Source organism: Convolutriloba macropyga, chromosome 9 (genome assembly GCF_964194025.1).
Source record: "Convolutriloba macropyga chromosome 9, txConMacr16.3, whole genome shotgun sequence".
NCBI lineage: Eukaryota > Metazoa > Xenacoelomorpha > Acoela > Convolutidae > Convolutriloba > Convolutriloba macropyga.
The window spans coordinates 65263486-65276206 of record NC_134476.1 but is presented as its reverse complement, the minus strand read 5'-3'; the positions used below and the strand labels follow the sequence as shown (position 1 = coordinate 65276206).

At 36.2% G+C, this 12721-nt stretch overlaps 1 protein-coding gene across 1 annotated transcript in view; it reads right to left on the bottom strand.

The window, feature by feature from the left end:
* Window positions 1-484: 484 nt before the first annotated feature.
* Window positions 485-12721, bottom strand: part of LOC142345527 (uncharacterized) — a 28383-nt gene continuing 16146 nt past the window's right edge. Inside the window, exons 4-5 of the mRNA XM_075397599.1 lie at window positions 2899-3028; window positions 485-620 (exon numbers count right to left, since the gene is read on the bottom strand). Coding sequence (XP_075253714.1) covers window positions 512-620; window positions 2899-3028 — 239 coding nt within the window. The 3' untranslated portion in view covers window positions 485-511. The remainder of the gene's footprint in view (window positions 621-2898; window positions 3029-12721) is intronic.

Here is a 12721-nt window from a genome sequence, read left to right as displayed (position 1 = left end):
TTTGGATTTTTTAGAAATAGAACTCAAAAGTCTCTAAGGTCATCACAGTTAACAAATCTGCACACTGGAACAACTCTAGCTATTTTCAACCGATTGACTAAAATGCAATTTATTGAATGTTTTTCCGTGTGTCTCAGAGAACAATAATTTTGAAAAATTAAATATTAAAGCTGATAACGAAGTTGCATGTTGAACAAAAAGAAAATAATTTGTCAACTTTCTTTTTTTGTAATCCATGTCGGTCGACCTTAAACTTTATTTTGACAGGACAATACAAATGCATATTATCAATTGATATTCTGTTATTTTTGAAAGGTTAGAATTTATACTTGACGTTGATTCTGATTCTGATTGGCTCAAGTGTGAACGAATATCCTCTGTATAAGATTGTTTACTTTTCTTGTGAGGCAGAAAAGAATGCAGAAAATACTTGATAGTTTTTGAGATGCAAAAAAAATCACGTCATCTCAATAAAATAAAATATCTTTTCAATCAATCCTGTTGACAATTATCACTGCTCGTGTTTTTCCTTCAGTTGATTAATCCACGGTAGGAGATTTGTGATATTGATGAATGTTTCTTCTCCTTTGCATCCAATGAACTCACCTGAAACCTCGTCTCTAAAACAGCACAAACAATAATTCGACCTTTTCCTGAAAACTTTTTTTCGATATCATAAACAGTAGCACACATCAGCTTAAGAACAGTAATTACAAACACCCTTCACTTTAAACTAAGAATTTTGGACGTAGGAAAATTTTTAGTGAGTTTAAAGCTGAAATTTTTTGGTTTGATCTTGCAAGATTAACATCCTATCTCGACTAGGGTTCGGTTTCAACTAGACAAAAAACGTTTTAAAAACGAGCGACAAAATTCCACAACAATTGTTCATTTTGTTTAGCCAATTTTGCGTTAACTATGAAAATTAGATACTCCAATTGTCAAATTAATGAAACAGCCTGATTATTGTCTTTATTATTCACTGAAGGTTATAACCTATTTAATTAACTTTGAGCTTGTAATTAACCTAATAATTTACAGCCCGAATTTTTTAGTAATCGCTTGAGGACCAATTCAATATTTTTTAGTTGTTTATCTGAACGAGATATAGGTTTTTTTTTGCAAAAATTCTAATTCTAACTGTCTTCCTAATCCACAATTAGTTTTGAGAAGGATATTTTTTAATCTAATCACTAATGAGGCGTTCATTCATTTATGTCTTATTAAAACTATCGAAGTTATTAGCGGTATCCCGCTTTTTCACCCTATTCATTTAACCTCCTATCATTTAACCCCAATTTATTCACCGCTGTATCATTTAACCCCTCTATCTTTTAACCCCTCTATCATTTCACCGCGATTTTAGTCTTTCTATAAAATAAGGATTATTAAATTAGCAACATAATCAATTGGCCATGCCTCACGGGCAATGGTCATGCCTCAGCGGCCCTTGGGACTTGATATGAAACTATCACAACCGAGTGGGATTAAATTATCCACTTAATTATGAAAAAACATGCCTTTAATGTCGACTGTTAGTCGACTGCTTTAATATCGATGATAGAGGTGTGAAATGATAGAGGGGTTAAATGATTGAGGGGTGAATAAATCGGGGTTAATTGATAGGGGGTTAAATGAATAGGGGTGAAATGAAGTAGAACCGTTATTAGCTACTACGATATTGGTTAAATGTGAAGTGGGTTGCATATAGGTTTGTAAAGGAGTGACGAATATTTCAAAAAACATGGTATCGTGAACTATAGCGACGGATACAAAAAAATTTAAAGCAACGTACATCTAATTTTACCTACTGTTACCAATTTGCACGCACGCTTATAGCCTGAATCTTAAAACTTGTCATAAAAAATAGAGAACAAAATGGCCTAAAAATACTTGAGAAATTCAAATTGGGTTTTAAGTAAATGGAAAGCAGAGAGTTATGAATATATTTTTTTTGTGAATAAGGGTTAAACATGTGACAATGCTATATCCGCGGTTAGCATATCAAATTTTTGATGCGAAATACTGAAGTAAATTTAGCAGGTTCTTTTCCTATTCTGCCCCCAGTACGTTATGCTACCGCCAGTCGCAGAGCACGTGCCAGGTGCATAGCAAATTATTATGTAAAAAAATGACACGTACATCTGGGGGTGCAAATAATATGTGCCCGCTAAGCGGAGGGGGGCACAAACGGAAAATATCCAGTTAGCAAATATCAAAAAGTTATCTCAATACTGTCTACATAAAGCCCAAAAAATACCAAAATTAAAGAGCTCTACTTTTAGTGGTGTAGAAAAGCATTGAGTGCTTTTGTGATTACTGGGATGAGTTATGAGAGTAGAGCAGACTTTCTTACCTTAAAGTTATTGCAAATTTCCCGGCCAACTTTAAGTTTTCAAATCAAGAGCATTTTTGGAGACACGGCGTCTTCAGCCTTACGCCAATTATGAAAACGATTAATGCGGTTATATTTCTTTTCGGTTCTGTTTCTTTTCAACCCTGTTCATTTAACCCCGCATATTTTACCTCCATGTCATTTAGCCCCTCTATCATTTAGCCCCTCTATCACCTAAACCCGATTAATTCACTTCTCTATCGGTTCACACCTCCATTATTTCACAACGCCAATTAGAAGTTGACATTAAAGGCATATTTCGTCATAATTAAATGAATAACTTAATCCCATATGTTCGGTTGTGGTAGTTTCATATTATATTCCATGGATCGCTGAGGTATAACCGAATGACTATTTTACTAATTTAATAGTCCTTATTGTATAAATGATTGAAATCGCTTGATATAAATGATAGAGGGGTGAGTAAATCGGGATTAAGATTTGAGGGGGCTGAGCAGGTCTTGATGATGACAGAAAACGAGGGTGAAATTATTAGGGCTTACCTGTTGGCATTTTTCGGCTTGACCATTCCGTATATGCATTTCGGCTGTCGCATTTGATTGCCATTTTGATCCAGAGTGCAGTCAAATTGGTAAACAGGGGAGCCTGTGTCTCCGATACATGTGCTCCCATCTAAAAATCAAATCATTCAATGGCAGCTGGGAATTGTTTCCCCTTTCTCAGTTCATCATCGATCACTTAATTTCTGGATCTGTTCTGTTTTGCCCCCCCCCCCCAGCTTAGTGGGCTTATATCTTTTATGCCCCCCAGGCGTATGTGTTATTTTTTTACATAGTAAATTGCTATACAACATATAATTTGTAACGGGGGGGGGGGGCGTAAAAAACACTGGGGGGCAAAACAGAATAAGTCCTAATTTTGTTCCAAACGACTTCAGTTGCAATTACATTTAAATTATAGCTTTTGTAAAATTTACTCAGCATTAATTCAAAGTTAACTTGACCGGAGACTGAAAGCAAAAATACAAAAAAGCAAACCAAGTATTTAAAAAAAATATAAAATTTCTTGCTATAAAAAAGACGACCTAGAATTGACTAGGATTACATTTGCAAAACCACTTGAAAACAGAAACCAGATCAATTGAATCAAAAAACAGTACAAAATGAAAGCGAGACCCAAAAAACCACTATCAAGAAAATGATTTTTCGAGAACATCGTTTTCTCAATTTAAATTAAATTCGAATGAAAAAAATTTACGCTGCAACGCCAACCGATTTTTTTTTATCCAATTCTTGTTTACGTAGACCGGAAACATTAAAGATATTTCAATTCAAAAATTGAAAGAGTTGAATTTTTTTAGGTAAAAAAATTACGTTGGGTGAGCACTAATCAGTTCGTTGATAGTTGGGCAAGACTGCTAATCGACCCAGGGTTCGACAGTTTATGCCAATTAAATTTCAATTTGAAAAAAGTTGGCTCGCTCGAGAGTCACCATGTTCAGATTTTTGCGCATTGGATATTATGTATGTCTCGATGTCGCGTGCTCAATGTTGTCGATGTCCAGACTTGCATTACCAATAATCTCAATGATCCTATCCACATATCTCTTCACCATTGCATCTCTTCGAAAATACAACCCCTAATAACAATTTCGTTGATTATTTTTTCTTCTTCTATTGGTTTTTCATGTGTTTAGAACTTTTAATTGTATGATTTCTCTCTCTCTCTCTCTCTCTCTCTCTCTCTCTCTCCCTCTCTTAATCCCGCTTTGTTCATCAGATAGGAAAATTTATTATGAAAAAGATTATATTAATAATAAAATTCCCGCGGGGCAAGAATTAACCCAAAAGTCACGATGCAAAATACCAAACAAGCTCAATTCCACCATTCAGATGATTGAAAATAATTTGGATAAAAGTTAAGTTAAATATACCATAGGTGTTTCCTATATTCATAGGGGGGGCGTAAAAACACTGGGGGGAACAGAATAGGTCCTAATTTTGTTCCAAACAACTTCAGTTGCAAATACATTTAAATTATAGCTTTTGTAAAAATTACTCAGCATAGAATGACATTAATTCAAAGTTAACTTGACCGGAGATTGAAAGCAAAAATATAAAAAAGCAAACCAAGTATTTAATATAAAAATATAAAATTTCCTGCTATAAAAAAAGACGACCTAGAAATGACTAGGATTACATTTGCAAAACCATTTGAAAGCAGAAACCAGATCAATTAACTCAAAAAAACAGTACAAAATGAGAGTGAGATCCAAAAAACCACTATCGAGAAAATGATTTTTCGAGAACATCGTTTTCTCAATTTAAATTAAAATTCGAATAAAAAAATTTACGCTACAACACCAACCAATTTTTTTTATCCAATTCTTGTTTACGTAGACCGGAAACATTTAAAATGTTTCAATTCAAAAATCCATGCAAAGGTGCGAACAAAAAAAACAGCATTAACGTATAATTTTTTTGAATTGTCAGAAAAACAAAAGATAACCTTATTAATTGGATTCTGCTTTTGGATCAATGAGCTTATTTAAAATCCATCCAAACAGATTAGGCGGATGCAAAATTTCTTGATAAGTTAAAGAAAAAATGAGTGACGCCTTTTTGTTTGAGATTTTTCAATCAGTCGCTTTAGACTCCGTTTATTTTGTGAACTAAAAGTCCTTGTCGTGATTAACGCTTCGTTTCTTCTTCAAAAATTAGACGTTCTTTCATTTCGGTCTAATCGACTCTATTGCAGTTTTTAAATAACACTACAGAAAAGTGGTCAAAAGAGCCGTCTGAAGCTTCGTTTCATATAGGCCTGATCTTGCCATTGTTTTCTACACGCACAGAAAACCGATGTCAAGAATAATAGTGTCGGAAAAACCAAACTTAAAAAAACTTTGTATCAAATGGTTCTGACGACAATTTTTTTGGTCAAAAAATGGTTACGTTTTCCGTAAAAATACTTGACAAATTTCAATAAAAAAACCATACAATTTACACATTGTAGATTGATATGAGATAAATGTCATTTTAGCCACACATAGACGACCGCGTAAAACAAAATACAAAAAATGAAGCGAAGCATGAGTAACAATTTAACAAAAGTTTTTTGAATAATGAAAGGAGACTAGACCTAGAATTGATTACGGCTTCTCTTGAAAAACTATATAGAAACAAAAAACCTAATCAAATAACTCGAAAAATAGTTTACAAAAAGGTAAAACTGCCTAGATAGAGCACTGCAATCCGAAAGAAAGCATAATATTGGACACAATTTTTTATGCGATCGATGTTTTACAACTTCTGAACTCGAAAGAGTTTAATTTTTTTAGGTAAAAAAATTATGTTGGCTGAGCACTAACCAGTTTGTTGATAGTTGGGCAACACTGCTAATCGACCCAGGGTTCGACAGTTTATGAGAACTAAATTTCAATTTGAAAAAAAGTTGGCTCGCTCGAGAGTCACCATGTTCAGATTTTTGCGTATTCGAAATTGCGTATGTCTCGATGTCGAGTGCTCAATGTTGTCAATGTCCAGGCTTGCATTACCAATAATCTCTTTGTCAATGATCCTGACATTATATCTCTTCGCCAATGCATCTCTTCGAAAATACAACTCCTAATAACAATTTCGTTGATTATTTTTTCTTCTTCTATTAGTTTTTCATGTGTTTAGAACTTTCAATTGTATGATTTCTCTCTCTCTCTCTCTCTCTCTCTCTCTCTCTCTCTCTCTCTCTCTCTCTCTCTCTCTCTCTCTCCCTCTCTCCCTCTCTCTCTTAATCCCGTTTTGTTCATCAGATAGGAAAATTTATTATGAAAAAGATTATATTAATAACAAAATTCCGGCGGGGCAAGAATTAACCCAAAAGTCACGATGTAAAATACCAAACAAGCTCAATTCCACCATTCAGATGATTGAAAAAGTTTTTGATAAAAGTTAAGTTAAATATACCGTAGCTGTTTTCTATATTCATATGGGGGGCGTAAAAAACACTGGGGGGGGGCAAAACAGAATAGGCCCTAATTTTGTTCCAAACGACTTCAGTTGCAATAACATTTAAATTATAGCTTTTGTAAGTCAATTTAAGTCATTCAGAAAATTCAACCAAAAATTGATTAGAAATAAATGGTTGCTGTCATTTTTTAGTTGTGAAAAAATCGGCAAGGCTAAGAAAAATCAGAAAGGATCTAAAACCATTTTTTATGCTATTGGCAAGCGAAAAAATCAAACAACAGTGCAGTTTTAAAAGAGTATTTGGCCAAAAAAACGATTTCTTAAAGCGAGGGAACGATCTAAAAACAAATTAAATTGTCGTAATTCCCGTACATCAGTTCTCATTGTTGAAGATTGCCGCAAACAAAATCAGATCAAAATAATAACTAAATGAGTACTCTATTTGCTAATTGAGTACTCATAACATCAGAAATTGCACGAATTTTAAATGATAACTCAAATCTTTCTGTTAACCAACCTGTTAGTTTGCTTATCAAGTTAGCTTTTTAAAAAATAATTTTTGGGTTTCGGGAATTTGATATTTGATTTCAAAAGTAGGTCCGCCGGTATAATGGGGCTCAAACCTGAGGAAATTATAAAAAACGACCTGATTGGCCAGATTTCTCTCGACCATATCAAAATTCCCCGGAACGATGGCTGATCTCAGTTCAGTTCTCCGTCAAAATAGGAACAACAGCCATGTGGCGAGAATGGTGAGAAAACTTGGATCCATCGAGGAAGATTTTATATTTTTATATCTGCAAATTTGGTTTGAAGATGATTTCTTTTTATTATCAATCAATCGCACCAGGTGGCATTATGTTTGTCATACAATTTCACGCGTCTAAACAAAGTAACTCACTCGGCACATCCACTCTAATAACAAAAAACTCTTCAGCTGAGCATAAAGAGATGCCACGACAAAAATGAGACTTCTAGAAGAAATTTAATCCCAAAAAAACAAAAACAGAAGGTTGAGTTAAGCACAATTTTCGTTGAGAGATAAATATCAAGTCGAGTCTCAGCTCACATAATTGAAGCTCAAATTATTGTTGAAAATGATCAGATTTTTCCCGCTCGAAATTCCTGCCTGGTGACTAGTTTCAATAACTAATTTTTAGAGATGTTAGAGATGTTTGCATGACTGAATTTTTTTAAAAAAAACTATCTCGGCTTGTGATACGTATGGATACCTAAATATATATCGAAACCTTTATGTGTACTAAATTATTTACCCTCTATATCTATAATTTTATCATGTGTTTTATAATTAAAAGTTATGACTTCTATTTATTCACCTATATTAATATTCCCGGTAGTCTACTAAATTATTTCATATTTTGTTCATACCAGTTTATTATTAGTAATCATAATTTCATTTAGTCAATCTGAATTCAAGTTACTCTGCAAACGCTCTTCATAATCCTAAGTTAATCTTAGCAGTGGATCCGCGTCGCGTTTCCAATAATCAGAATTCGTATTACACAATTAGTTGTGTATTCGCTCTGCACTTGCTACTACATTCTTAAGACAAAGCATTCGCAACGCGAATCCTAAACTATTCAGTAAGATAAGATATAACATGGCGCAGTCAGCGACAAAGGACAGCGGCAAATCCCCACTTGGAATTCAACCCTTTTGGGAAAAGGCGACACTAGAACCCCCAATTCGCTGGGAGTTTTGGACAATACAATTGAAACTCGCAATCCTCGCTAGAGAGGGAATTGAAGTGGACCTTCTCTTGGTAGACCCTCCAGAACATGTTCTCTTACCTCCTGAACCAGCATATGAGGACGCAGTGGACAACGCGACGGCACAATCAGAACGAGATCGACGTACCCGCAATGAGCAGGCAAAAACAGCGTGGAAAAATCAATGTCAACGTGTCATTACAGTCGGCGTACTTTGTGGTGACAAACCGTGGAAGTTATGTGATCGAAAAGCGTCCTCTCTGATGTACTTGAGCTTAGGCATGGAATGGCGGCGCGTATTCAACTCAAAAAATTCAACCATCAACCTCGAAACAATCTCAACGAAGGATCTTTGGGATATTCTAAATACAACTTTCATTCGGATCTATAATATAACCTTCGATAGATACCTCTTCCTCACACGAAAACAGCAAAAGGGAGAACCTATTGAGAAGTTCTATGGACATCTCAAAGAACTTTCGGAAAACTGTGATCTAGGAGATAAAGGGGACACTATCATCTGGGACGTCTTTATCGCAAATATGCAAAATGAAGACATTCAGAAGGAACTTCTTAAAGAAACAGTAGACCCGGAAAAAGCATTGGCAATAGCAATTAATATTGAGATGGGTACACTCAACCAACTAAAAATGAACGCAAGCAAAACCGAGTCACAATCAACGGTTAACCAAGTACAACGAACACGTATCGCGAATGGTACCCCTTTTTCCAATATGAACACAACAGCACGGAAAAAGCCTACAACCTGTCATTTCTGTGGATCTAATTGGACCTCCGACCACCGTAATAAATGTCCCGCTCGGGGAAAAAGATGCAATAACTGTGGTATTGAAAACCACTTCGCAAAGGTTTGTCGCAAACCTAAAGATCCCAATTCGTACCCAAAACCTAAACCGCGGGTCAATAAGGTAGAAAAAGACGATCAAACGGAAGATGTCAATCAAATTTCGGCCAATTTTGATCCCGATTTGGAGTCAAACTATTCTTCAGATGAAGATAACTGTGTAGCAGTAATATCTTCAACAGATTCCGCAACTTCGGTGGACGCAACCAATCTCCCTGTAACTCTCGGCAATACATCAACAAATGTTTTGGTGGATTCGGGCAGCGTATGCACAATAATAAATGAATCCTTGGCGAACTCAATCACTTCCCATGACCCAAAATAGAAGTGGATACGCGAAGCGAATCCTAAACAATTGAAAACATTTTCAAATGAACCTATTCATACGGTGGGCATTCTCCAAACTTCAATTCAAAGCAGCAATTGGTACGCGAATCCAATCGAGATTCAAGTAGTGGCGGATGGACATCGTTCTCTATTGGGTAGAGATTTATTTCCAGCTCTTGGACTTTCAATACACCAATCAAGTAATCAAGTAACAATCAATCAGGTAGATCAAGAATATTGCCCAATTAAAAAACAGATTGCTATTGATTACCCCGACCTAATCTCCAGAATTGGTAAGTCCAAAGTACATACAGTTCGTTCAAAATTCCACAAACATTATACCCCATCACACCAAAAAGGCCACCGTGTTCCTATAAATTTATTAGACAAAGTATCCGCTGAACTAAAGAAACTTTCTGAACAAGGACACATTGAAAAATTACAAGAATGTTCGGATAAAAACTTCATTTCTCCCATTGTAATTACGGTCAAAAAGTACAAATCTGTAAAATTAGCTCTTGATTCGAAAATATTAAACAAAGCGATCCACAAAAACAAGTATCAAATGCCAAACATAGATCGTCTCATCGATTCAATTTCACAACGTATTAATAACTCAAATCTGGGAGATAATGTCTATTTTTCAACAATCGATCTAAAATATGCCTATAGCCAACTGAAGCTGCATCCAGATACTGCACGTCATTGTAATTTTAATATCATTTGCGGCGAAGCAACAGGTACGTATCGTTTTAAAACGGGATTTTATGGCCTTACAGATATGCCGGCCGAGTTTCAAAAGGCAATGGATTACATATTGGTTGGGCTGACTAACACATACTGTTTTCTGGATGACATAATCGTAGTTAGCAAAGGCACCCAGGAATCGCACCTCAAATACGTATACAAATGTCTCCAAAAACTTGAAGCAGATCCCCTTAGAATTAATTTAAGCAAATGCCACTTCGCAAAACATCAAATAAATTGGCTTGGCTTTACATTCTCACACAGTGGTGTTAAACCTATCGAATCTAAAACAGCGGCAATTGCGGAAATCAAAACATTGAAACAATTACGGTCATTTTTAGGTAGCGTTCACCATCTCAGCAAATTTATACCTAATCTTGCCAAAATATGCCACCCTCTTCGACCTTTATTAAAGAAAAACGAAAAATTTATTTGGAATGAGAATCATCAATTACATTTTGAACATATCAAAACTGTTATTGCAAACGCTACAGAAAATACTCATTTTAATCCAACACTGGAAACGCGCATCAAATGCGTTGCATCCCGCCAAGGCTTAGGCGCTGCGCTTGAACAATTAGATTGTGAAGGGTGGAAAACAATAGCTTTTGCATCTCGTTTTCTTAATAGCAATGAAGAACGCTATAGTGTAAATGAGCTCGAATTACTTGGGGTGGTTTGGGCCATTGAATATTTTAAATATTATCTATTTGGGAAAACTTTCACAGTTTTAACAGATCACAAAGCACTTCTTTCAGTCTTAAAATCACACCGCTCTTAGAAATCCTACAACAGTAGATTAACACTATGGATTGACCGTTTGTTACCATTTGATTTTAACAGCGAACATATTCCTGGTACCCGAATGGGCTTGGTTGATTAAATTTCGCGACAACCAAATCAGAACGCTAAAAGTGTCAATCAATACGATGAGGAAATTATGGTAGCAACAATTTTCCGTATCCGCGACGCGATTACATCTTTATTTAGTAACGCAAATAAAATTCCTTTCCAAAAGCGGCACATAACTAGTAATTATAAGCAACAAGTACACCCGACGCGCGTCCACTCTTGCAAACCTGCTAAAATTAACGCGCATAATTCAAATGCCTCAATTAATCCATTCATTCCTCGAGCACAAGTAAACAATTATAATTCTGAATTCATTTCTAAATTTAATTGCCGTGCAAATCAATTGCTTCAATCTGATACCACACTCGCATCACGAATCCAGTCGCAAAATTCTAATTGCCATTTGATAGCTAGCTCCGCACAGCAAGTACTTCACATCAACATGTCAGCAAAAGAGGCACCACAAAACAATCCACCAACTTCACCACACACCCCAAGAGTGACATTCCGCACCCAATCCAACCCCATCTCATCTACCAGAGGCGGACCCAGCAACACCCAAGCATCATCATCACCAGAAGAATATGACATCGAGCTCTCTCGGGAAGAGGTATTTGAAAACAACCTCAACCAGCTCTTCACTAAATCTTTCCTGGCGGTCCTCACGAGCAAAGACGCGGTGTTGAAAGAGATCCGCGATTGTGTAATGCAGGATGATGAGGCCCGTTGTAAAGAAGTGAGCACATAAATCCACTCCTTTTGGAAGGACTTACACGTGAAATCTGGGTGTCTGTGTGTTGACCAACGCGTGGCCATTCCAAACTCTATTAAGGAAGCGGTGCTCGAATCCATCCACATGACGCACCCGGGTAGTTGGGGGATGATATCTCTCTCTCAATATGCATGGTGGCACTACATGCATAGGGAAATTTTAGCAAAAACATCTGATTGCGTCCCGTGTACGGATATTGGTAAGAATCTGAAACCTATTATACCAAAATCTAAATGGCACCCACACAAAGCTTGTCAAGAACCAACCGAAGAAATACAGATTGATTTTGGGGGTCCGATAATTAATGATAAAGACAAAGACATTTATTTCTTAACATGTATTGACCGTTATTCAAAATATCCAACTCTTAGAATATTCGACAATGCTAATGGGGTAAATGTAGTAAAATTTCTTCGTGATTATGCATATACTCTTGGAATCCCGCGAACAATACGCTTAGACCAAGCAACTTGTCTTGTAGGTAAACAAGTTACAAACTATTGTAACGAAAATAATATCGACATTCTCGACGCTCCGGTCGGTGATCATAGAGCTATTGGATTGGTGGAGCGAATTATCCAAACAATTAATAGACGCTTATCTTGCATGAAAGCCGAAAATAAAGATACATTTTCCACAGCTAAAGCAATAAAACAAATAGTCTCTGATTTACGATTAACTAAACAGAAAACAACAAAGATAACACCTTTTGAAGCTCATTTCGGTCGTCCTGCAAATACTCCTTTAAGGAATATTAGCACACTTCCATCAAGTCAAAATCTAACTTATGAAAAAATTGTTAATCACTATTTAGATGCTGAAACAGTTTCTGCGGAGGATTTGCTGGACAAAAATGGATGGATCAGTGCCAACAGAAGTGACATTGAAATAGAGCAGAAGATGCGCCAGGCCTCCTTAGACGCAGGTCAACGCTATCGGGAGTCCGACAACAAAAAGTCCCGTTTCATAACTCATGCGCAGATCACAGACCCTATCCCCAGGACAGAACAGTCCCTTAATGTCAAACTGGCTCGAAAATTACCACAAAAGAAACGAGCAAAAAGACAACTGGCGGGTCTGTACGAAGTACTAAAGCCTGGATCCTTCGTC